Source organism: Bombina bombina, chromosome 3 (genome assembly GCF_027579735.1).
Source record: "Bombina bombina isolate aBomBom1 chromosome 3, aBomBom1.pri, whole genome shotgun sequence".
Lineage (NCBI taxonomy): Eukaryota > Metazoa > Chordata > Amphibia > Anura > Bombinatoridae > Bombina > Bombina bombina.
Genome location: NC_069501.1, coordinates 45,837,340 through 45,861,958, shown reverse-complemented (window position 1 = coordinate 45,861,958; position 24,619 = coordinate 45,837,340). Strand labels below are relative to the sequence as shown.

The 24,619-nt window shown below is 41.4% G+C and overlaps 1 protein-coding gene across 1 annotated transcript in view; it reads right to left on the bottom strand.

The window, feature by feature from the left end:
• CASR (calcium sensing receptor) overlaps positions 1-24,619 on the bottom strand; it is a 148,416-nt gene that overhangs the window by 32,930 nt on the left and 90,867 nt on the right. The window contains exon 4 of the mRNA XM_053704524.1: positions 1,696-1,926. Within this exon, the coding sequence (XP_053560499.1) occupies positions 1,696-1,926 (231 nt within the window). The remainder of the gene's footprint in view (positions 1-1,695; positions 1,927-24,619) is intronic.

Sequence of the window (24,619 nt, the reverse complement as noted above, 5' to 3'; positions counted from 1 at the left end):
TATAATCCGCTTAGCTTATGAGACTGCTGGCCAGCAGCCTCCTGAAAGAATTACAGCTCATTCCACTAGAGCGGTAGCTTCCACATGGGCTTTTAAGAATGAGGCTTCTGTTGAACAGATTTGTAAGGCGGCGACTTGGTCTTCGCTTCATACTTTTTCTAAATTCTACAAATTTGATGCTTTTGCTTCTTCGGAGGCTATTTTTGGGAGAAAGGTCTTACAGGCAGTGGTCCCTTCAGTTTAAGCACCTGCCTTGTCCCTCCCTTCATCCGTGTCCTATAGCTTTGGTATTGATATCCCACAAGTAATGGATGAATCCGTGGACTGGATACACCTTACAAGAGAAAACAAAATTTATGCTTACCTGATAAATTTATTTCTCTTGTGGTGTATCCAGTCCACGGCCCGCCTTGTCATTTTAAGGCAGGTGTTTTTTATTTTTAAACTACAGTCACCACTGCACCCTATAGTTTCTCCTTTCTCTTGCTTGTCTTCAGTCGAATGACTGGGAGTGGCAGTTAGGGAAGGAGCTATATAGCAGCTCTGCTGTGGGTGTCCTCTTGCAGCTTCCTGTTGGGAAGGAGAATATCCCCCAAGTAATGGATGAATCCGTGGACTGGATACACCACAAGAGAAATAAATTTATCAGGTAAGCATAAATTTAGTTTTTTAATGCTGACAACTTCTCATTGAATTTGCCTATTCTATATTTCAGCAGGAACTGGCAGTCATGCTACCTGTATGGCTAAATGAAATACACTAATTTACAATATAACAACACAATCAGACTCGGGTTTATTGAGCTTATGTTGACTTTTTTTTGTTCTGTTGATTTTAAAAAGTACACAAACTTTGACATCTCCCATTTTCTATTGGTTTAAATGTGTTGATATATTTCTGACAGTTGTACCTGCATTCTAATCTGAAAAACATATTTGAAACCAGCATTTTGATGACACTGCTACTACTATCACATTATGTTACTAGAGAATTTGCACTGCCACTGTATGTTTATGTTTATTGCATAGATGAGCAGCTGTCCTGGATACCCAGAATACAACTGTCCCAACTTCCGCTATTTCATAGGGCCAGTCCCTAATTCTGAGTTCTGTTCCTTTGAGACAACTTTATCTCCTGATCTGCAGAATTTCACTTAGCCCCGCCTATACACCACTGAGACATGCCTATAGACCACCAAGACATGCCCATAAACCACCAAGACATGCCTATAGACCACTGGGACAAGGCTATAGACCACTGAGACATGCCTATAGACCACTGAGACATGCCTATAGACCACCAAGACATGCCCATGCCCATAAAACACAGAGACATGTCTATAGACCACCGAGACATGGCCATAAACCACCAAGACATGTCTATAGACCACCGAGACATGCCTATAAACCACAGTGACATGCCCATAAACCACCGACACATGTCGATAGATCACTGAGACATGCCTATAGACCACTGAGACATGCACAAAGACCACCTAAACACACCCATAGATCACCCAGACATGCACAAAGAAATCCCAGATATGCCCAGTGATCTCCACTATCCACTCATGACCCTGCACCCTACTGACATGGCCACACCTACAAAACAGCTTCTGCCCCTCAGCATACTGAGTCCCTGTAAGCTATAAGTATATTTGGGGGGGGAGAGCACATTTCACAATATTTCACCCACTTCTCTAGAAGATCCGCTCCATAATATCCTGCTCTCATTGATGTAAAGTCGCTCTCCACTTTTGGCGTAGACATTGTAGTGTCCAATTTCCTCAAATACAACAGAGCCATCTTCCTCAGATAAATGCCAGTTGACAATGGTATAGTTGCCCACAAGGTCTCCCTGGTCATTAAAGTCCACAAACTCTCCCATGCTGTTGGTGAAATTCAAGTGCCGTAGGTGTTTCAGCAACTAGGGAAGACAAGAAATGTTTTACTTAATGTGGGAATACCTAGAAAAAAGCAAAAAATCCTATGCAAAAAAATAAAATGCTTTATGAAAAACTAATGAAAATGACATTAAAGGAACACTTAAGTCAAAATTAAACTCTCATGATTCAAATAGAGCGCTTAATTTTAAGAAACTTACCAATTCACTTCTATTATGAAAATGTGCACAATCTTTTAAATGAACACTTTCTCAGCTCCTACTGAGCATGTGCAAGACAACAGTATTTATACGTATAAGTTTTTGGGATTGGTTAATAGCTGTCACATGATACAGGGGTGGAGGAAATAGAATTCAGTGTGACTTTTTTTTTTTATTTACTACTGATCTGAAATTTGGAGTAGGCGTTATTGAATTGTCTTTCTATTATGCGCTTAAGCTACTTCTCGCACAGAGTAAAAGAGACCTCCGCCTACCTAGCCTTAAAGGGACATTAAACACTGTGAGATGGTAATATAAAATGATAAATTGTATATATAAAACAACTCTGCAATATATTTTCATTATTTATTTTGTCCTCTTTGCCTGTAATTCCATTCTGAAATTGTGAGCTTTTCAGTTCCTGTTAGAAATGGAAGTGCAGAACACTGTTAAATCCAGCACAACCATTGGCTGCACACTCTAGTAACCTATTTATAATGGTCCCAAATTGGCCACAGCAGAGAAGGTACCACAAGTTACAACATGGCAGATCCAAGTGTTTTATAGACACTAATGGCTAGATTTAGAGTTCTGCGGCCAAAGGGGTGCGTTAGCTACGCATGCTTTTTTCCCCCCGCACTTTTTTAAATACCGCTGGTATTTAGAGTTCTCAGAAGGGCTGCGTTAGGCTCCAAAAAGGGAGCGTAGAGCATATTTACTGCCACTTCAACTCTAAATACCAGCGGTGCTTACGGATGTGACCAGCTTCAAAAACGTGCTCGTGCACGATTCCCCCATAGGAAACAATGGGGCAGTTTGAGCTGAAAAAAAACCTGCAAAAAAGCAGCGTTCAGCTCCTAACACAGCCCCATTGTTTCCTATGGGGAAACACTTCCTAAGTCTGCACCTAACACCCTAACATGAACCCCGAGTCTAAACACCCCTAACCTTACACTTATTAACCCCTAATCTGCCGCCCCCGCTATCGCTGACCCCTGCATATTATTTTTAACCCCTAATCTGCCGCTCCGTACACCGCCGCAACCTACGTTATCCCTATGTACCCCTAATATGCTGCCCCTAACACCGCCGACCCCTATATTATATTTATTAACCCCTAATCTGCCGCCCCCAACGTCGCCACCACCTACCTACAATTATTAACCCCTTATCTGCCGACCGGACCTCACCGCTACTATAATAAATGTATTAACCCCTAAAGCTAAGTCTTACCCTAACCCTAACACCCCCCTAAGTTAAATATAATTTTATTCTAACGAAATAAAATAATTCTTATTAAATAAATTATTCCTATTTAAAGCTAAATACTTACCTGTTAAATAAACTCTAATATAGCTACAATATAAATAATAATTATATTGTAGCTATTTTAGGATTTATATTTATTTTACAGGCAACTTTGTATTTATTTTAACCAGGTACAATAGCTATTAAATAGTTAATAACTATTTAATAGTTACCTAGTTAAAATAATTACAAAATTACCTGTAAAATAAATCCTAACCTAAGTTACAATTAAACCTAACACTACACTATCAATAAATTAATTAAATAAACTATCTACAATTACCTACAATTAAACCTAACACTACACTATCAATAAATTAATTAAATACAATACCTACAAATAACTACAATGAAATAAACTAACTAAAGTACAAAAAATAAAAAAGAACTAAGTTACAAAAAATAAAAAAATATTTACAAACATAAGAAAAATATTACAACAATTTTAAACTAATTACACCTACTCTAAGCCCCCTAATAAAATAACAAAGCCCCCCAAATTAAAAAAATGCCCTACCCTCTTCTAAATTACTAAAGTTCAAAGCTCTTTTACCTTACCAGCCCTGAACAGGGCCCTTTGCGGGGCATGCCCCAAGAAGTTCAGCTCTTTTGCCTGTAAAAAAAAAACATACAATACCCCCCCCAACATTACAACCCACCACCCACATACCCCTAATCTAACCCAAACCCCCCTTAAATAAACCTAACACTAAGCCCCTGAAGATCTCCCTACCTTGAGTCGTCTTCACCCAGCCGAGCCAAATTCTTCACCCAAGCGGAGCAAGAAGAGGTCTTCCATCCGATTGAAGTCTTCATCCAAGCGGCATCTTCTATCGTCATCCATCCGGAGCGGAGCGGCAGCATCCTGAAGACCTCCGACGCGGAACATCCATCCTGGCCGACGACTGAACGACGAATGACGGTTCCTTTAAATGACGTCATCCAAGATGGCGTCCCTCGAATTCCGATTGGCTGATAGGATTCTATCAGCCAATCGGAATTAAGGTAGGAATATTCTGATTGGCTGATGGAATCAGCCAATCAGAATCAAGTTCAATCCGATTGGCTGATCCAATCAGATTGAGCTTGCATTCTATTTTAAACTAATTACACCTACTCTAAGCCCCCTAAAAAAATAACAAAGCCCCCCAAAATAAAAAAATGCCCTACCCTATTCTAAAATTAAAATTAAACAGCTCTTTACCTTACCAGCCCTTAAAAGGGCCTTTTGCGGGGCATGCCCCAAAGAAAGCAGCTCTTTTGCATTTAAATAAACATACAATACCCCCCCCAACACTACAACCCACCACCCACATACCCTTAATCTAACCCAAACACCCCTTAAAAAACACTAAGCCCCTGAAGATCTTCCTACCTTATATTCACCACCCCGGGTATCACCGATCTGTCTATCCGGCAAGAAGAGGTCCAGAAGAGGGTCCAAAGTCTTCCTCCTATCCGGCAAGAAGAGGACATCCGGACCGGCAAACATCTTCATCCAAGCGGCATCTTCTATCTTCTTCCATCCGGCGCGGAGCGGGACCATCTTGAAGCAGCCGACGCGGATCCATCCTCTTCTAACGACGTCCTAAGTCCAAATGAAGGTTCCTTTAAATGACGTCATCCAAGATTCTATCAGCCAATCGGAATTAAGGTAGGAAAAATCTGATTGGCTGATTGAATCAGCCAATCAGATTCAAGTTCAATCCGATTGGCTGATCCAATCAGCCAATCAGCCAATCAGATTGAGCTCGCATTCTATTGGCTGATCGGAACCTCCCTGAAAGCATTGAGGATGTATGAGTAATTCCTGTGTGCCCATCGATTGCATTACGTTTGCACTATAGTAAGAATTCTCTGCTGTATAGAAACATAAAATACAGCGGATATTATACAAGCCGGAACCTACTTTGGACAAAAAATCATCTACTAAAAAGGAGAAAGATGGATCAACATTGCGCTGTGTTACAGAAGCATTAGTTATTTTGTTGTGAAGAGCTTATTTCCCAGCAGCAATGCCTGAACCAGCAAGCCAGCGCCTAAGAAGGGCTCCAAGAAAACCGTAACAAGTATCATTTCATAAAGAGTTAACTTTTTTCAGCTTTTAGAAACTATTGCCTAAATACACATTTGCTGGCTTCAGCTCTAAGTTTAGAGATAACCAATCCCATTGTCTAATCACCTCCGGAGCCAGACTGCTAATTGATAAGATGAACTTGTAAACTTGTTATCTTAAGTACTGTAATCCTATTGTGGCCTGTCAAAGGACAGTGCTCTCTATCTAAATGTGTGATGGGGGATTTTGTGCTTCCCCCCCCTCTCCCCCTGGGAGTGCCCTGTGTGCATGTAACCTTAATAAAAAGCAGGCTGGGCATCCCAGTCCTGAGTTCTTGTTTGACCCTCAATCGCAGCGTTGACTCGTTTTTGTGGGCAGAAGGGTATCCTAGCTGTACTGCAGCTAAGGGAGATTATTCTATATTTGCGAGACTCATATAGAATACTATGGAAAGCAGCTTCTCCCCTCTTTAGCAATAGGGATCCAGGCTACTAAGCGGTCCATCTCTCAGCGAGACTAAGGGTAACCGTAACATTTGGCGGCAGCGGCGGGATTTTCCTGGATTTCCTAGGAGAGGTACAGAACGGATGGAGAGCGCTTACGAAAAATTGAAGCGTACAACCCTAAAGGATTTACTTGAAAGCAGAGGGGGGTGCGCCAGCAACCGGCCGAGGAGAGAGCTGATCACAGAATTGACCGAACTGGATCAGAGCTTCACAATGGCGGAAACACCGACCACGATTAGTGACGAAAAAACCAGGATTGTTCGGGAAAGGCTCTCATTATACGGGCCGAACCCCTCCATGGAATTGGTACAGCAGTTGATGGCGGAGGCGGATGAGGATATACGAGAGACTCGAGCCCACGAACTCAACCTAGCGAATGCACACCGCAATGCTGAAGCCCCGCAGGTAATCATCCCTGTCGAAAATGCTGGGAGGCCCAAGATACCCTATGCGGCATTTCGACCCTTCCTAGAGAGCGAGACAGGGATTGATGAATATTTGTCGGACTTCGAAAGGCAATGTGCCCTGCACCAGATTCCCAACAGAGAGTGGCCCACGATATTGTCTGGGAAACTATCCGGGCGAGCCCTGGAAGCCTTTCGTACTCTGGGTGCTGAGGAAGTGACACAGTATGAGCTAGTTAAGGAGACACTGTTGCGACGGTACGCTGTAACTCCGGACACATATCGCCGACAGTTTCGGGGCATGAAAAAGAAGCCTAACGATACCCATATGGAATGGGCGCACCGAATGTGGAGAGCGGCAAATCACTGGCTGAGCGGAAGTAAAGCGGTGACTGGTGAGGAAATTTTACAATTGTTTCTCTTAGAACATTTTTATAATGGCATGGAACAGCAAGGGAAGGAATGGCTGCTAGACAGGCGGCCTTCTACCTTAGAAGAAGCAGCCAAATTGGCCGATGAACATTATGACTCCCGTCTTCACGAACCCATGAACTACCGAGCTCCAGCACGGGTCGAACCCAGAGAGGTTTACCGTGCACCCCCTCGTGCTGAATTTCGAGCCCCAGTGCCCACAGGGCCCGTCCGACACTCAGGACCACCCAATAACAGCTCTGAGCGTCCCAGACCGACTTGCCACCGATGCAAGCAACCAGGGCATTTCATGGCTAGCTGCCCCCTTAATACGCACCAGACACCCAGGAATTACAATTACCCCTCTGGGTCCTATCGTCCGGCCCGGGCCCTCTGTGTTAACCAAGAGGCCCCTATGGAGGGATATGTGGGGCCGCTTCACGAGGCAGACCCTGTATATGCTGCCTCAGATAACCGCCAGCACCATCGGCAGAGGGTATGGCTCAAGGGGCGATCTACCGAGGGATTGCGAGACACAGGGGCTACTATCACGCTGGTACAGAGTCATTTGGTGCCAGAGCACAAGCGATCCGGACAGACTGTGGCCGTTAGAGTGGCGGGGGGGGATGTGTACAAAATTCCAACAGCTAAAGTGCATCTTGATTGGGGACCGGGAAAGGGGGCTGTGAACGTGGGCCTAATGGATAATTTACCTGCCGAAGTACTACTGGGCAACGATTTGGGCCCCATGACTTCTGCCTATGCTCCAGTATGCAACAACGAGGCGGACCCAGTGACTACACGGGCCCAAGCCCGGACGGAGCGAGAGCTCTCACCAGTGCGGGAGACACAGGTAAGACCTACCCCGACCTTGCCTGACAGGTTAGGCCCCATACCCTGGGACACCCCAGATGCTTTCGAGGCAGAGTCTAAGACTGACCCGACCTTACAAAAGTACCGGGAACGAGCAGAGACCGGAGGGGGCGGGGCAGATAACGAAACATTCTTATGGGAAAAAGGGAAACTATACCGCTGGACAGAGAAAAGGGGACAGCGTAGGCGACAGCTGGTAGTGCCCCACAAATACAGTCAAGAAATCCTCAAAATAGGCCACGACATCCCCTTAGCAGGCCACCTAGCCGTAACCCGTACCCTACACCGCATTACTCACACGTTCTTTTGGCCAGGGGTGCACGCTGACGTTAGAACTTACTGTAACACCTGCGATGTGTGTCAACGAGTAGGAAGGCGAGGCGATCACCCTAAAGCCCATCTAGTAAATATGCCCATTGTAGAGGAACCCTTCAGCCGGGTTGCTATTGACCTAGTGGGACCACTGGCTACCCCTAGTCCCTCCGGTAAGCGCTACATTCTTACCGTAGTGGACTACGCTACCAGGTACCCAGAGGCTGTCGCCCTATCCAACATACAAGCGGATACGGTAGCGAATGCACTAGTACAGGTGTTCTCCCGGGTAGGATTTCCAAAAGAAATCCTATCCGACCGAGGCACCCAATTTACAGCTGAATTGACCCAACAACTCTGGCAGGTTTGCAAAATTAAGTCCCTCCTGAGCTCCCCATACCACCCCCAGACGAACGGGCTGTGTGAGAGGTTCAATGGGACCCTCAAGCAAATGCTCAAGACGTTCACTCAGGAATACCGAGACTGGGAACGCTTCCTGCCGCACCTCCTATTTGCTTATCGGGAGGTGCCCCAGGAAATGACAGGGTTCTCTCCCTTCGAGTTGCTCTACGGAAGAAAGGTACGGGGACCCCTCAACCTGATCCGGGAGCACTGGGAGGGAGAGATGGAGGCTGACGGTGTCCCCATTGTGCCATACGTGCTGGAACTCAGGGACCGAATGGAGCAATTAGCCAAATCCGTGCGGGCTAATCTCCAGTTGGCCCAGAGAAGACAGAAAGTATGGTACGATCGTGGGGCCCGAAAGAGAATCTTCACCATAGGACAAAAGGTGCTAGTACTTAAGCCAGTGAAGACAGACAAATTGCAGGCGTCCTGGCAGGGTCCCTACCAGATCGTAGAGAAAAGGGGAGACACCACTTATGTGATAGCTAGCTGCCATGACAACAATCTTAGAAAGACATTCCATGTAAACATGCTCAAGGAATATTTTGAGCGACCAGAGAACGTGACGGCCGTATGTTGTTCCCCTCAGGAAGACCCAGACAGTCTACCCATTCCAGACCTATTAGAAAAGAGTCTCCCCACCGGAATAGTGGCTCAGGTTCAGATAGGAGACCGACTTAGCCCCACTGAAAGGGAGCAGCTCAGCCAACTCCTCCAGTCCAAACACCTCACCTTCTCCCCGAAGCCAGGGTACACTACTTTAACCACCCACCAGGTAGATACTCCGGGACAAGCTCCCTTGCGCCAGGCTCCGTACCGAATCCCCGAAGCAGTTAGGACAGGAATGAAGAAGGAGATCGATGAGATGCTCCAGCTCAGGGTAATTGAGCCCTCCGATAGTCCCTGGGCCTCCCCAGTTGTCTTGGTGCCCAAGAAAGATGGGACCACCCGGTTCTGCATAGACTATCGGAGGCTCAATGAAAAAACCGTGACAGACGCTTACCCTATGCCCAGGGTAGACGAGCTACTCGATCGTATAGCCAGGGGAAATTACCTGACCACTATTGACCTCTGCAAAGGTTACTGGCAGATTCCCCTGGCCCCGGAGGCTATCCCCAAGTCGGCATTCGTCACCCCATTCGGCTTATATCAGTTTAGGGTAATGCCGTTTGGGATGAAGAATGCCCCAGCTACATTCCAGCGCTTGGTGGATAGGCTCCTGGATGGCTTCCAGAGTTTTGCTTGCGCCTACCTGGACGACATAGCGATCCACAGTGAGTCCTGGGAGGACCACTTAGCTCATGTAGGAATGGTTCTGGATCAGATCCGGGCTGCTGGCCTGACTCTGAAGCCAGAAAAATGTCACTTTGGGATGGCCGAGGTACAGTACCTGGGTCACCGGGTGGGGTGTGGAAAGCAGCGACCAGAGCCGGCCAAGATAGAAGCTGTCGCCAATTGGCCCACCCCCATCACTAAGACTCAGGTCCTAGCCTTCCTGGGCACGGCAGGGTACTATAGACGGTTCGTACCAGACTACAGCACACTTGCCAAACCCCTGACTGACTTGACCAAGAAGAACTTACCTCGACAGGTCCTGTGGTCTCCCCACTGTGAAACGGCTTTCCAGGCTCTCAAAAATGCTCTAATTAACGCTCCTGTCTTGGCGGCCCCAGCCCTTAACAAACGTTTTATCGTCCATACAGATGCTTCCATGTTTGGGCTGGGAGCCGTCCTCAGCCAAGTAGGCGAAGATGGAGGGGAGCATCCAGTTGCCTACATCAGCCGGAAGCTCCTGCCCCGCGAAGTCAGCTATGCAGCGGTCGAAAAGGAGTGTTTGGCTTTGGTGTGGGCATTAAAGAAATTGACTCCCTATTTATATGGGCAGGAGTTCACTCTGGTCACCGACCATAACCCGTTGGTGTGGCTGAACCGGGTCTCTGGAGATAACGGCAGGCTATTACGTTGGAGCTTATCGTTGCAACCCTTCAATTTCACCATTACTTACAGACCTGGGAAACAGAATGGCAACGCCGACGGGTTGTCCAGACAAACCGACCTCAGCCCCGCATAACCAGCGGTCTGGACAGCCTTAGTCTGCCCCGAAAAGGGGTCAGACCGTGTCTGCCAGAGTGTTCCACAGAAAGGGAGCACTGTTACAGAAGCATTAGTTATTTTGTTGTGAAGAGCTTATTTCCCAGCAGCAATGCCTGAACCAGCAAGCCAGCGCCTAAGAAGGGCTCCAAGAAAACCGTAACAAGTATCATTTCATAAAGAGTTAACTTTTTTCAGCTTTTAGAAACTATTGCCTAAATACACATTTGCTGGCTTCAGCTCTAAGTTTAGAGATAACCAATCCCATTGTCTAATCACCTCCGGAGCCAGACTGCTAATTGATAAGATGAACTTGTAAACTTGTTATCTTAAGTACTGTAATCCTATTGTGGCCTGTCAAAGGACAGTGCTCTCTATCTAAATGTGTGATGGGGGATTTTGTGCTTCCCCCCCCTCTCCCCCTGGGAGTGCCCTGTGTGCATGTAACCTTAATAAAAAGCAGGCTGGGCATCCCAGTCCTGAGTTCTTGTTTGACCCTCAATCGCAGCGTTGACTCGTTTTTGTGGGCAGAAGGGTATCCTAGCTGTACTGCAGCTAAGGGAGATTATTCTATATTTGCGAGACTCATATAGAATACTATGGAAAGCAGCTTCTCCCCTCTTTAGCAATAGGGATCCAGGCTACTAAGCGGTCCATCTCTCAGCGAGACTAAGGGTAACCGTAACACGCTGTTTTGAACAGCTGAAAATTCACCATCACTGACTTTAAAGAAAATCATTGGACACTTGCAAGTATTATTAGTGATATAAAGTGTCTATTTTCTATTGAGACTCTCTTGTTTTAAATTTGTATCCACTTTTGGCTCACAGGATTGGAGGACTCTGATTAGTCAGGTGACGTGACGCACACAGCTCACGGCTTGTTTTCTCATAGCTGCTACTAACGGCTAACAGATTGGACTCACTCGATATTTGCTCCAGACATAAGAGCGGTTTGAAATTATTAGCTCTCTGCAGCCACACTGTTTTTTGTTAGTCAATATACTGCTATTATATATATATCTCTGCCTAATCAAGTTGCACTTATATTTTAGATATCTATGCAACATTACAGTACCAATTGCTTTTTAAATATTCACTTTTACATCTAATGTATATGGCTTAACTTGTAGCTATATTTTAACTCAGTCGATGCCGGCATCATATATGTATTTTTAACTATTTGTGTATAGTGTATATTACGGTATTCATTACTACGATATTCACATATACATTTTTCATTAAAACCTTTTATATATCACTTGGCTCCATTCTCTTTAAAATAATAGAATATATTATATCATACTCTTTAAACTAACAGAATATATTATATCATACATTTCTATCTGGTGAGCTCCCATATAGAGCGCTTATCCCATCCCCTTTCTCATACTATACATCTATAGTCAGTATATGGAGATTTACTAGACTACCAAGGGATTTAAGCTTACACTGTTTTTATAGCACTCACACCACATTTTTTACCTTTAAGAAGCCTACCTAAAACCCCCACCCCTTGTCCTAAACTTGACCTTGGTCACTGCCTTACTGAGGGTCAAAAACCCTCCTCATGTATACACATGTACTGGGCTACTTAGTCCTTTACATGCTGGTTACTTTATCGGCTGTTTTATAGCTATCTTTAACTGGCTTCAGTAGAGTAGATAAAACATTTTTACACAAACACAAATTTTTCAATATTTAAGCAATTAGTATAACCCCTTGACTTGAATATATAATTTATCTAGTTTTATTTAGTGATTAAGTCCCTTTAAATTAGTAACATGTGATGTGGGTGTGTGCATGTGTACTTATGTGTATGAATGTGTGTACAAATGTGTGAATGTGTGTATAATTTTGTATGAATATGTTTGTATGTGTTTACATATGTTTGTGTGTTTATAAATGTGCATGTGTGTTTATGAATGCATGTGTATGTATGTGTCCTTGTGTTTGCATGTGTGCTGCACTGTCACGTGGGGGTCTACACTTCAGCCACACCCAGAGGCCTTGAAAACAGACAAGGAGGTAGCATAGGTATTTTACTTTCCTCTTGTTGCACCTTTCAACAAATACAACCCATCTCTTCCCTCACATTTTCTTCCTTCACATGATTCGCTTATTCTCTCCTCTTTCTCTCTACCTATTGCTATTATATATCGCCCCCCCCCCCCCCTGGCTCCTCGACTCAATTTCTTAATCATTTTGCATCCTGGCTACCTTATTTCCTCTCCTCAGACATCCCTGCCCTCATCCTTGGAGATTTCAACCTCCCTGTTGACAATCCCGCTGCCCCTGGTGCAAAAACACTTCTTCATCTCACTTGCTCTTACGGTCTGTCACTATGGTCTGACTCTCCCACTCACAAAGACAGATGCTCCCTCAATCTGATTTTCAGCTATCGATGCACTCTCTCAAACTTCACAAACTCCCCCTTTCCTCTTTCTGACCATCATCTCCTCACTTGTAATATCACAGCACTTCCTATTGCCCTCCCTCCTTCTAGCCCTCACACCAAATTCAACAGGAGCATTAAGTCACTTGATCTGCAACATCTTTCACACTCTCAAAACTCTGCTTTTTTCCATCTCCTCCTTTTCCTGCCCTGACTAATCTATCTGTCACTATAATTCCACTCTTACAGTGCTCCTTTACAATTTGGCCACTCCTACCTACCTACATAGCCAAAAAGTCAAGTAATCATCCTCAGTCCTGGCATACTTCTCTGACACTCTACCTACATAGATGTTCCCGCACTGCTGAATTACATTGGAGGAAATCCCGTTGTTCAGCTGACTTCCTTCACTACAAGTTCATCTTAAACTCCTACTATTCTACCCTTAACCTCTCCAAGCAGGACTACTTCTCTACTCTTATCTCTACTCTTTATTCAAACCCAAAACGCTTGTTCTCCACTTTTAACATCCTTATTCGCCCACCCCCACCTCCTATTTCCACTTCTCTCTCAGCTCAAGATTTTTCCAACTACTTCACCAACAAAATAGATTCCATCAGAAATGAAATCATCTCCCAACACACTACCAGTCTCCAACTCCCTCAACCAATAACCGATGTACAAAACCAGCAAAGCCACAGACTCAGCTTTTTTGCTTCCTCTACTGAGGAAGAAGTTTCTACCCTTATAGCCTCCTCTCACCTCACTACCTGTCCCCTTGATCCCATCCCCTCACAATTACTGCCCTCCCTCTCTCCTACTCTTACTCCTATCACACATATGTTTAATCTCTCCCTCAGCCCTGGTATATTTCCCTCATCCCTTAAACATGCACTAATTACACCTATCCTCAAAAAAATCTTCTCTTCATCCATCATACCCATCCAACTACCGCCCTATTTGCCTACTCCCCATTGCTTCAAAACTTCTGGAAAGGCTCGTATATGCACGTTAATCACATTTCCTCACATTTAACTCCTTGATCCATTGCAATCTGGATTTCGGCCACAACACTCCACAGAAACTGCAATCATTAAGGTTACTAATGACTTAATTACAGCAAAATCTAAAGTCCACTTTTCTTTGTTAATCCTTCTTGATCTGTCTGCAGCCTTTGACACGGTTGACCACACTCTCTTGCTATAAACCATCCAATCTTTTGGCATCTGTGACACAGCTCTCTAGTAGCTCTCCTTTTACCTGTCTAACCAAACCTTTAGTGTTACCTTCTCTGGCACATTCTCTGACGCTTTACCACTTTCTGTTGGGGTACCACAAGGCTCTGCCCTTGTTCCCCTTCTCTTCTCCATTAATACATCATCTTTAGGTTCCTTAATACAGTCCATGGGTTTCAATACCATTTGTATGCTAATGATACCCAAATCTACATCTCTGCACCAGACCTATCCCCTTCCTTACTAACCCGTGTCACTAACTGTCTTTCTAATATTTCATCCTTAATATCATCTCACTACCTTAAGCTAAATCTCTCTAAAACTTAGCTCCTTATTTTCCCCCCTTTTACCAACATCCCTACCCCCCAAACTTTCTCTAACTGTTGATAATAACATCATTACCCCAACCCTGCATGCCCAATGTCTTGGGGTCACACTTGACTCCGATCTCTCTTTCACTCCCCACATCCAGTCTTTGGCCAATTCTTGCCGCCTCCACCTTAAAAACATCTCCAAAATTTGCAACTTCCTCCCACAAGACACAACTAAGACCTTAATCCACTCTCTAATCATTTCCTGCCTTGACTATTGCAACTCCATCCTCTCTATCTCCCTTATAATCCATAATAAATGCCTCTGTCAGGCTGATCTTCCTTACATGTCGCCCCACATCTGCTGCACCTCTCTGCCAGTTCATTCACTGGCTTCCTCTAACCTCCAGAATAAAACATAAAATCCTGACTCTAACTTTTAAAGCTCTCAATAACACTGATCCACCCTATATCTCCAACCTAGTCTGCAGATACTTGTCCTTCTGTTCCCTTTGCTCTGCTCATGACCTCCTTCTCTCCTCCTCTCTTGCTACCTCCTCATATTCCGTCAACAAGACTTCTTCAGATTGGCCCCTATTTTGTGGAACTCATGACTCTCCCCTAGATTTCAAACTTTCAAGCGCTCCTTATAGACTCTACTTTTTAGGGATGCATATAATATACACTAACATTTCCCTATCTTAGTTCCTCTCCTCCTTTAGTTGTCCCCTTGAACCCCCTTAGTATGTAAGTCTACGAGCCTAGCTGCTTTGTAGATAACTTTCATGAGATATGATTTACAACAGTGAAACTCTTGACAGGGCCCTCTATCCCTTTGTCTCTCATAACTGTCACCTTGCATATTAGACCCATGTCTTAAGCGCTGCAGAACCTGTTGGCGCTCTATAGATAACTGATAATTATAATATATTGGTATCTATTATGTATCAATTTAGTAAATGTCCAACCACATCAACTATTGAACTTCTGAATAGTATTTGTTAAATCGAATGTTACGTTCCAAATTTCAAATGTGGATATTCAATCTAAACGAAAGTAACAATCGAAAACCTAAAATAACATTTGATTAGCGAATTTGAATGGATTTTCCTTCTTATCAACATTTGATTGTCCAAAACGAATGTCCACAGAACTATTCCTTCTACCAAACGGATTGCACCTACAGCACATCCCTACCCATGGGCCTCATGCCGCCTGCTGCCTAATGTTTTGTGGCCCACGACGCCTTAATGAAAAACAATATGAAAAATAATAATTATAATTTGCTTATTACTTAAACAGTGAGTGCGCTTACTGTTAGGGATGATCATGCGTGCAAACTCCATTGAGCTCTTTATTACAATGACTGTATCTCTTTGTTATATTATTTTATGATATAAATATATATACAGTATAAATATAAATATATATATATATATATATATATACAGTATAAATACACACACATATATATATAGAAATATGTATTTAAAATAAAAATATGATTTTCCTATATGTGAACAACATTGGAATCTGAAAGGTTTACAGTTAATATACAGTAAAACACATTATTAAATATTTTTATCGAATTATTATTCAGACACATATACATACATATAGCCCTTTGCAGTAAAATACATGGTCTTACTACCATATACCTTTGCATTTATGTTATGTTTAGCCCTAACCCATTACGCAAGAAATTTAGTAATGCTAAACTGACTGCATTACATTTGATTGCACTTCAGTGAACGTGTTTACTTTCAACATGTAATATGCACGCAAATCAATTTTTATATTGCGTGCTAACATTGTCCCCATGTGAGGATCAGGGCGTGTTTTGAGGCACAATTATAAAATAAAGGGCTACTTAGAGATTTTTAAACTTTTCAAATGTGTTCAAATTCAAACAAGCAATGCGGTTCACATGGGAATTTGAATTGGTTGCAATAGGGAGTATAATTAGAATAAACCAGGGGTGTTTTTTGGCCAAAGTCAAATAGGACTGTATGTCTAGCGCAGCAGGATTGGGGGGTATAGTCTGAGAAGTGGTTCTGTAGCATGATATCTTCCTATGCTCATCAATGTATTTATTTGTTCATTTTATTACTTATATCCCATTAATCCCTAGTTATCTAGTGAGGCTGCATTCATGGATCCCCGGCCTCCTGTATTAAGAAATATATGTTAGAAAGTAGCTAAAACATTTGAGGTGGTTGTTAGGAACACAGCATATTTCCTTGTGTGTAGGGCATCAAAAAAGCTACATACGCTATTATTGTAGGACATGTGGTTCCTTTGTTTTCAGGGATTTGTCAAAGCCAAGTTGTAAAGCCATACTTCCAGTTTTAGTTTGCTTATTATCCCGTGAGTAAAGCTCTTCAGAGGATAATACATTTTGTAGTCCTCAAGCGCTAGCAAAGTAATAAAATTCCCATTCGATTGAGAGGGACACAGGAGCATTAACCCTTGGCATAAAGCAAAGAACTCACAATCTATTTTAACCTTCATCTGGGGGTCACATGAGGCAAAGAGCTATATGAAAACAAACAGCCAGAATATTGATTCAGGGTGAAATCCAATTCCTTTTATCTGGAGACAGGAAGGAATATGATTTTTGGCAGAAGTTACATTGCAGTAATTTGTCTGCCTTCCCCTGCATCAATATCAAAGAATATAAAAAGAAAGGTTAAAGTTGGTGGGAAGAAATATCTCAAGCAACTTGTTGTGACTCTGGAAGAGCAATATCATTTATTTGTGTTAACTCATATTTGTAAAATAATGCACAAATAAAAGATTTAGCAAATATGATCCACAAGCTATTCATAAAAATCTAACGTCAAATATAATACTATAAAAATTGATACAATTTAATGTGAGAAGTTAAAGGGAAAGTAAGTCAAAATTAAACTTTCATGATTCAGATAGAGCATGGTATTTTAAACAATTTTTCAATTTACTTCTGTTATCAAATTTCCTTTTTTTTTTTGGTATCTTTTATTGAAGAGTAAAACGAGGTAGGCTCATAAGAGCTCAGGAGTGTGCACGTGTCTTTAGTACTTTATGGCAGCAGTGTTTTGCAACTTTATTTGTAGCTTTGTTATACAATGTTGCAAAACGCTGCCATAGAGTACTAAACATACGTGCACACACATGAGCCCTTATGAGCCTACCTAGTTTTACTCTTTAATAATAGATAACGAAGCAAAATTGATACCAGAAGTAAATTGGAAAGTTGTTAAAAATGGCATGCCCTATCTGAATCATGAAAGTTTAATGTGGACTTTACTGTCCCTTTAAGGCACAAAGGGAATATAACGGATTTGTGGGATTTTTGTATTTATTAAAGTATTATATTTCCATGTGTTTGTGTTTGGATCTGTTAGCTCAAGCAATCCACATCTGCAATAATTCTATAACATATGGATATCCTGCATGTGAACTGGTTAAAGGGACAAGTGCAAAAAGATATTTTAGAGTATTTTATTATGGCACTGTTGCTGGAATGCAGTATTGTATTATGGCACTGTTGCTTGAATGCAGTATTGTATTATGGCACTGTTGCTGGAATGCAGTATTGTATTATGGCACTGTTGCTTGAATACAGTATTGCATTATGGCACTGTTGCTTGAATGCAGTATTGTATTATGGCACTGTTGCTTGAATGCAGTATTGTATTATGGCACTGTTGCTTGAATGCAGTATTGTATTATGGCACTGTTGTTTGAAAGCAGTATTGTATTATGGCACTGTTGCTTGAATGCAGTATTGTATTATGGCACTGTTGCTTGAATGCAGTATTGTATTATGGCACTGTTGCTTGAATGCAGTATTGTATTATGGCACTGTTGCTTGAATGCAGTATTGTATTATGGCACTGCTGCTTGAATGCAGTATTGTATTATGGCACTGTTGATTGAATGCAGTATGTATAATGGCACTGTTGCTTGAATGTAGTATTGTATTATGGCACTGTTGCTTGAATGCAGTATTGTATTATGGTACTGTTGCTTGAATGCAGTATTGTATTATGGCACTGTTGCTTGAATGCAGTATTGTATAATGGCACTGTTGCTTGAATGCAGTATTGTATTATGGTACTGTTGCTTGAATGCAGTATTGTATAATGGCACTGTTGCTTGAATGCAGTATTGTATCATGGCACTGTTGCTTGAATGCAGTATTGTATTATGGTACTGCTGCTTGAATGCATTATTGTATTATGGCACTGTTGCTGGAATGCAGTATTGTATTATGGCACTGTTGCTGGAATGCATTATTGTATTATGGCACTGTTGCTTGAATGCAGTATTGTATTATGGTACTGCTGCTTGAATGCAGTATTGTATTATGGTACTGCTGCTTGAATGCAGTATTGTATTATGGTACTGCTGCTTGAATGCAGTATTGTATTATGGCACTGTTGCTTGAATGCAGTATTGTATTATGGTACTGCTGCTTGAATGCAGTATTGTATTATGGCACTGTTGCTTGAATGCAGTATTGTATTATGGTACTGCTGCTTGAATGCATTATTGTATTATGGCACTGTTGCTGGAATGCAGTATTGTATTATGGCACTGTTGCTGGAATGCATTATTGTATTATGGCACTGTTGCTTGAATGCAGTATTGTATTATGGCACTGTTGCTTGAATGCAGTATTGTATTATGGCACTGTTGCTTGAATGCAGTATTGTATTATGGCACTGTTGCTTGAATGCAGTATTGTATTATGGCACTGTTGCTTGAATGCAGTATTGTATTATGACACTGTTGCTTGAATGCAGTATTGTATTATGGCACTGTTGCTGGAATGCAGTATTGTATTATGGCACTGTTGATTGAATGCAGTATTGTATTATGGCACTGTTGCTTGAATGCAGTATTGTATTATGGCACTGTTGCTTGAATGCAGTATTGTATTATGGCACTGTTGATTGAATGCAGTATTGTATTATGGCACTGTTGCTTGAATGCAGTATTGTATTATGGCACTGTTGCTTGAATGCAGTATTGTATTATGGTACTGCTGCTTGAATGCAGTATTGTATTATGGCACTGTTGCTTGAATGCAGTATTGTATTATGGCACTGTTGCTGGAATGCAGTATTGTATTATGGCACTGTTGCTTGAATGCAGTATTGTATTATGGCACTGTTGCTGGAATGCAGTATTGTATTATGGCACTGTTGCTTGAATGCAGTATTGTATTATGGCACTGTTGCTTGAATGCAGTATTGTATTATGGCACTGTTGCTTGAATGCATTATTGTATTATGGCACTGTTGCTTGAATGCAGTATTGTATTATGGCACTGTTGCTGGAATGCAGTATTGTATTATGGCACTGTTGCTTGAATGCAGTATTGTATTATGGCACTGTTGCTTGAATGCAGTATTGTATTATGGCACTGTTGCTTGAATGCAGTATTGTATTATGGCACTGTTGCTTGAATGCATTATTGTATCATGGCACTGTTGCTTGAATGCAGTATTGTATTATGGCACTGTTGCTTGAATGCAGTACTGTATTATAGCACTGTTGCTTGAATGCAGTATTGTATTATGGCACTGTTGCTGGAATGCAGTATTGTATTATGGCACTGCTGCTTGAATGCAGTATTGTATAATGGCACTGTTGCTTGAATGCAGTATTGTATTATGGCACTGTTGCTTGAATGCAGTATTGTATTATGGCACTGTTGATTAAATGCAGTATTGTATTATGGCTCTGTTGCTTGAATGCAGTATTGTATTATGGCACTGTTGCTTGAATGCAGTATTGTATTATGGCACTGCTGCTTGAATGCAGTATTGTATTATGGCACTGTTGCTTGAATGCATTATTGTATTATGGCACTGTTGCTTGAATGCAGTATTGTATTATGGCACTGTTGCTTGAATGCAGTATTGTATTATGGCACTGTTGCTTGAATGCAGTATTGTATTATGGCACTGTTGCTTGAATGCAGTATTGTATTATGGCACTGTTGATTAAATGCAGTATTGTATAATGGCACTGTTGCTTGAATGCATTATTGTATTATGGCACTGTTGCTTGAATGCAGTATTGTATTATGGCACTGTTGCTTGAATGCAGTATTGTATTATGGCTCTGCTGCTTGAATGCAGTATTGTATTATGGTACTGTTGCTTGAATGCAGTATTGTATGATGGCACTGTTGATTGAATGCATTATTGTATTATGGCACTGTTGCTTGAATGCAGTATTGTATTATGGCTCTGCTGCTTGAATGCAGTATTGTATTATGGCACTGTTGCTTGAATGCAGTATTGTATTATGGCATTGTTGCTTGAATGCAGTATTGTATTATGGCACTGTTGCTTGAATGCATTATTGTATTATGGCACTGTTGCTTGAATGCATTATTGTATTATGGCACTGTTGCTTGAATGCAGTATTGTATTATGTCTCTGCTGCTTGAATGCAGTATTGTATTATGGCACTGTTGCTTGAATGCAGTATTGTATTATGGCACTGTTGCTTGAATGCAGTATTGTATTATGGCATTGTTGCTTGAATGCAGTATTGTATTATGGCACTGTTACTTGAATGCAGTATTGTATTATGGCACTTCTGCTTGAATGCAGTATTGTATTATGGCACTGTTGCTTAAATGCAGTATTGTATTATGGCACTGCTGCTTGAATGCAGTACAGGTGGCCCTCGTTTTACAACGGTTCAATTTACACCGTTTCAGAATAACAACCTTTTTTTCCAGTCATGTGACTGCTATTGAAAAGCATTGAGAAGCAGTGCATTTATTAAAATAGCCAGTAGGTGGAGCTCTCCGCTTGTGTTGCAGCAAAGCCAAGCAAGCTGAAATTAATCAGTTTAACCAGACCTGAGCTATTGAGCAGATTTCAAAGGAACAAGATCTTCCTGTCTATAAATCAGTCCAGATTGGAATGCATAGAAATAACTTTGCAGAAAAATGCAAGTGAAGTCTGTGTTGTGTGATTATTTTATTTGGTTTATATTGCTGTTTAGCATTTAAAGTCTTCATTTCAAAGCTTTAAAAATAATGTATTAGGTGTTATTTATGACAATTTTGAGAGGGGCCTGGAACCTATCTCCCTCACTTCCCTTTGACTTACATTATAAACTGGGTTTCAATTTACAACGGTTTCGATTTACAACCATTCCTTCTGGAACCTAACCCCGGCGTAAACTGAGGGCTACCTGTATTGTATTATGGCACTGTTGCTTGAATGCAGTATTGTATTATTGCACTGTTGCTTGAATGCAGTATTGTATTATGGCACTGTTGCTTGAATGCAGTATTGTATTATGGCACTGCTGCTTGAATACAGTATTGTATTATGGCACTGTTGCTTGAATGCAGTATTGTATTATGGCACTGCTGCTTGAATGCAGTATTGTATAATGGCACTGTTGCTTGAATGCAGTATTGTATTATGGCACTGTTGCTTGAATGCAGTATTGTATCATGGCACTGTTGCTTGAATGCAGTATTGTATTATGGCACTGTTGCTTGAATGCAGTATTGTATTATGGCACTGTTGATTGAATGTAGTATTGTATAATGGCACTGTTGCTTGAATGCATTATTTTATTATGGCACTGTTGCTTGAATGCAGTATTGTATTATGTTACTGTTGCTTGAATGCAGTATTGTGTTATGGTACTGTTGCTTGAATGCAGTATTGTATTATGGCACTGTTGCTTGAATGCAGTATTGTATTATGGCACTGTTGCTTGAATGCATTATTGTATTATGGCACTGTTGCTTGAATGCAGTATTGTATTATGGCACTGTTGCTTGAATGCAGTATTGTATTATGGCACTGTTAATTGAATGCAGTATTGTATAATGGCACTGTTGCTTGAATGCAGTATTGTATTATGGTACTGTTGCTTGAATGCAGTATTGTATTATGGCACTGTTGATTGAATGCAGTATTGTATAATTGCACTGTCGCTTGAATGCAGTATTGTATTATGGCAGTGTTGCTTGAATGCAGTATTGTATTATGGCACTGTTGCTTGAATGCAGTATTGTATTATGGCTCTGCTGCTTGAATGCAGTATTGTATTATGGTACTGTTGCTTGAATGCAGTATTGTATTATGGCACTGTTGATTGAATGCATTATTGTATTATGGCACTGTTGCTTGAATGTAGTATTGTATTATGGCTCTGCTGCTTGAATGCAGTATTGTATTATGGCACTGTTGCTTGAATGCAGTATTGTATTATGGCATTGTTGCTTGAATGCAGTATTGTATTATGGCACTGTTGCTTGAATGCATTATTGTATTATGGCACTGTTGCTTGAATGCAGTATTGTATTATGGCTCTGCTGCTTGAATGCAGTATTGTATTATGGCACTGTTGCTTGAATGCAGTATTGTATTATGGCATTGTTGCTTGAATGCAGTATTGTATTATGGCACTGTTGCTTGAATGCAGTATTGTATTATGGCACTTCTGCTTGAATGCAGTATTGTATTATGGCACTGTTGCTTGAATGCAGTATTGTATTATGGCACTGCTGCTTGAATGCAGTATTGTATTATGGCACTGTTGCTTGAATGCAGTATTGTATAATGGCACTGTTGCTTGAATGCAGTATTGTATTATGGCATTGTTGCTTGAATGCAGTATTGTATAATGGCACTGTTGCTTGAATGCAGTATTGTATTATGGCACTGTTGATTGAATGCAGTATTGTATTATGGTACTGTTGCTTGAATGCATTATTGTATTATGGCACTGTTGCTTGAATGCAGTATTGTATTATGGCACTGCTGCTTGAATGCAGTATTGTATTATGGTACTGTTGCTTGAATGCAGTATTGTATTATGGCACTGTTGCTTGAATGCAGTATTGTATTATGGTACTGTTGCTTGAATGCAGTATTGTATTATGGCACTGTTGCTTGAATGCAGTATTGTATTATGGCACTGTTGCTTGAATGCAGTATTGTATTATGGTACTGTTGCTTGAATGCAGTATTGTATTATGGCACTGTTGCTTGAATGCAGTATTGTATTATGGCACTGCTGATTGAATGCAGTATTGTATTATGGTACTGTTGCTTGAATGCATTATTGTATTATGGCACTGTTGCTTGAATGCAGTATTGTATTATGGCACTGCTTCTTGAATGCAGTATTGTATTATGGTACTGTTGCTTGAATGCAGTATTGTATTATGGTACTGTTGCTTGAATGCAGTATTGTATTATGGTACTGTTGCTTGAATGCAGTATTGTATTATGGCACTGCTGCTTGAATGCAGTATTGTATTATGGTACTGTTGCTTGAATGCAGTATTGTATTATGGCACTGTTGCTTGAATGCAGTATTGTATTATGGCATTGTTGCTTGAATGCAGTATTGTATTATGGCACTGTTGCTTGAATGCATTATTGTATTATGGCACTGTTGCTTGAATGCAGTATTGTATTATGGCTCTGCTGCTTGAATGCAGTATTGTATTATGGCACTGTTGCTTGAATGCAGTATTGTATTATGGCACTGTTGCTTGAATGCAGTATTGTATTATGGCATTGTTGCTTGAATGCAGTATTGTATTATGGCACTGTTGCTTGAATGCAGTATTGTATTATGTCACTTATGCTTGAATGCAGTATTATATTATGGCACTGTTGCTTGAATGCAGTATTGTATTATTGCACTGTTGCTTGAATGCAGTATTTTATTATGGCACTGTTGCTTGAATGCAGTATTGTATTATGGCACTGTTGCTTGAATGCAGTATTGTATTATGGTACTGTTGCTTGAATGCAGTATTGTATTATGGCACTGTTGCTTGAATGCAGTATTGTATTATGGCACTGTTGCTTGAATGCAGTATTGTATTATGACACTGTTGCTTGAATGCAGTATTGTATTATGGCACTGTTGCTGGAATGCAGTATTGTATTATGGCACTGTTGATTGAATGCAGTATTGTATTATGGCACTGTTGCTTGAATGCAGTATTGTATTATGGCACTGTTGCTTGAATGCAGTATTGTATTATGGCACTGTTGATTGAATGCAGTATTGTATTATGGCACTGTTGCTTGAATGCAGTATTGTATTATGGCACTGTTGCTTGAATGCAGTATTGTATTATGGTACTGCTGCTTGAATGCAGTATTGTATTATGGCACTGTTGCTTGAATGCAGTATTGTATTATGGCACTGTTGCTGG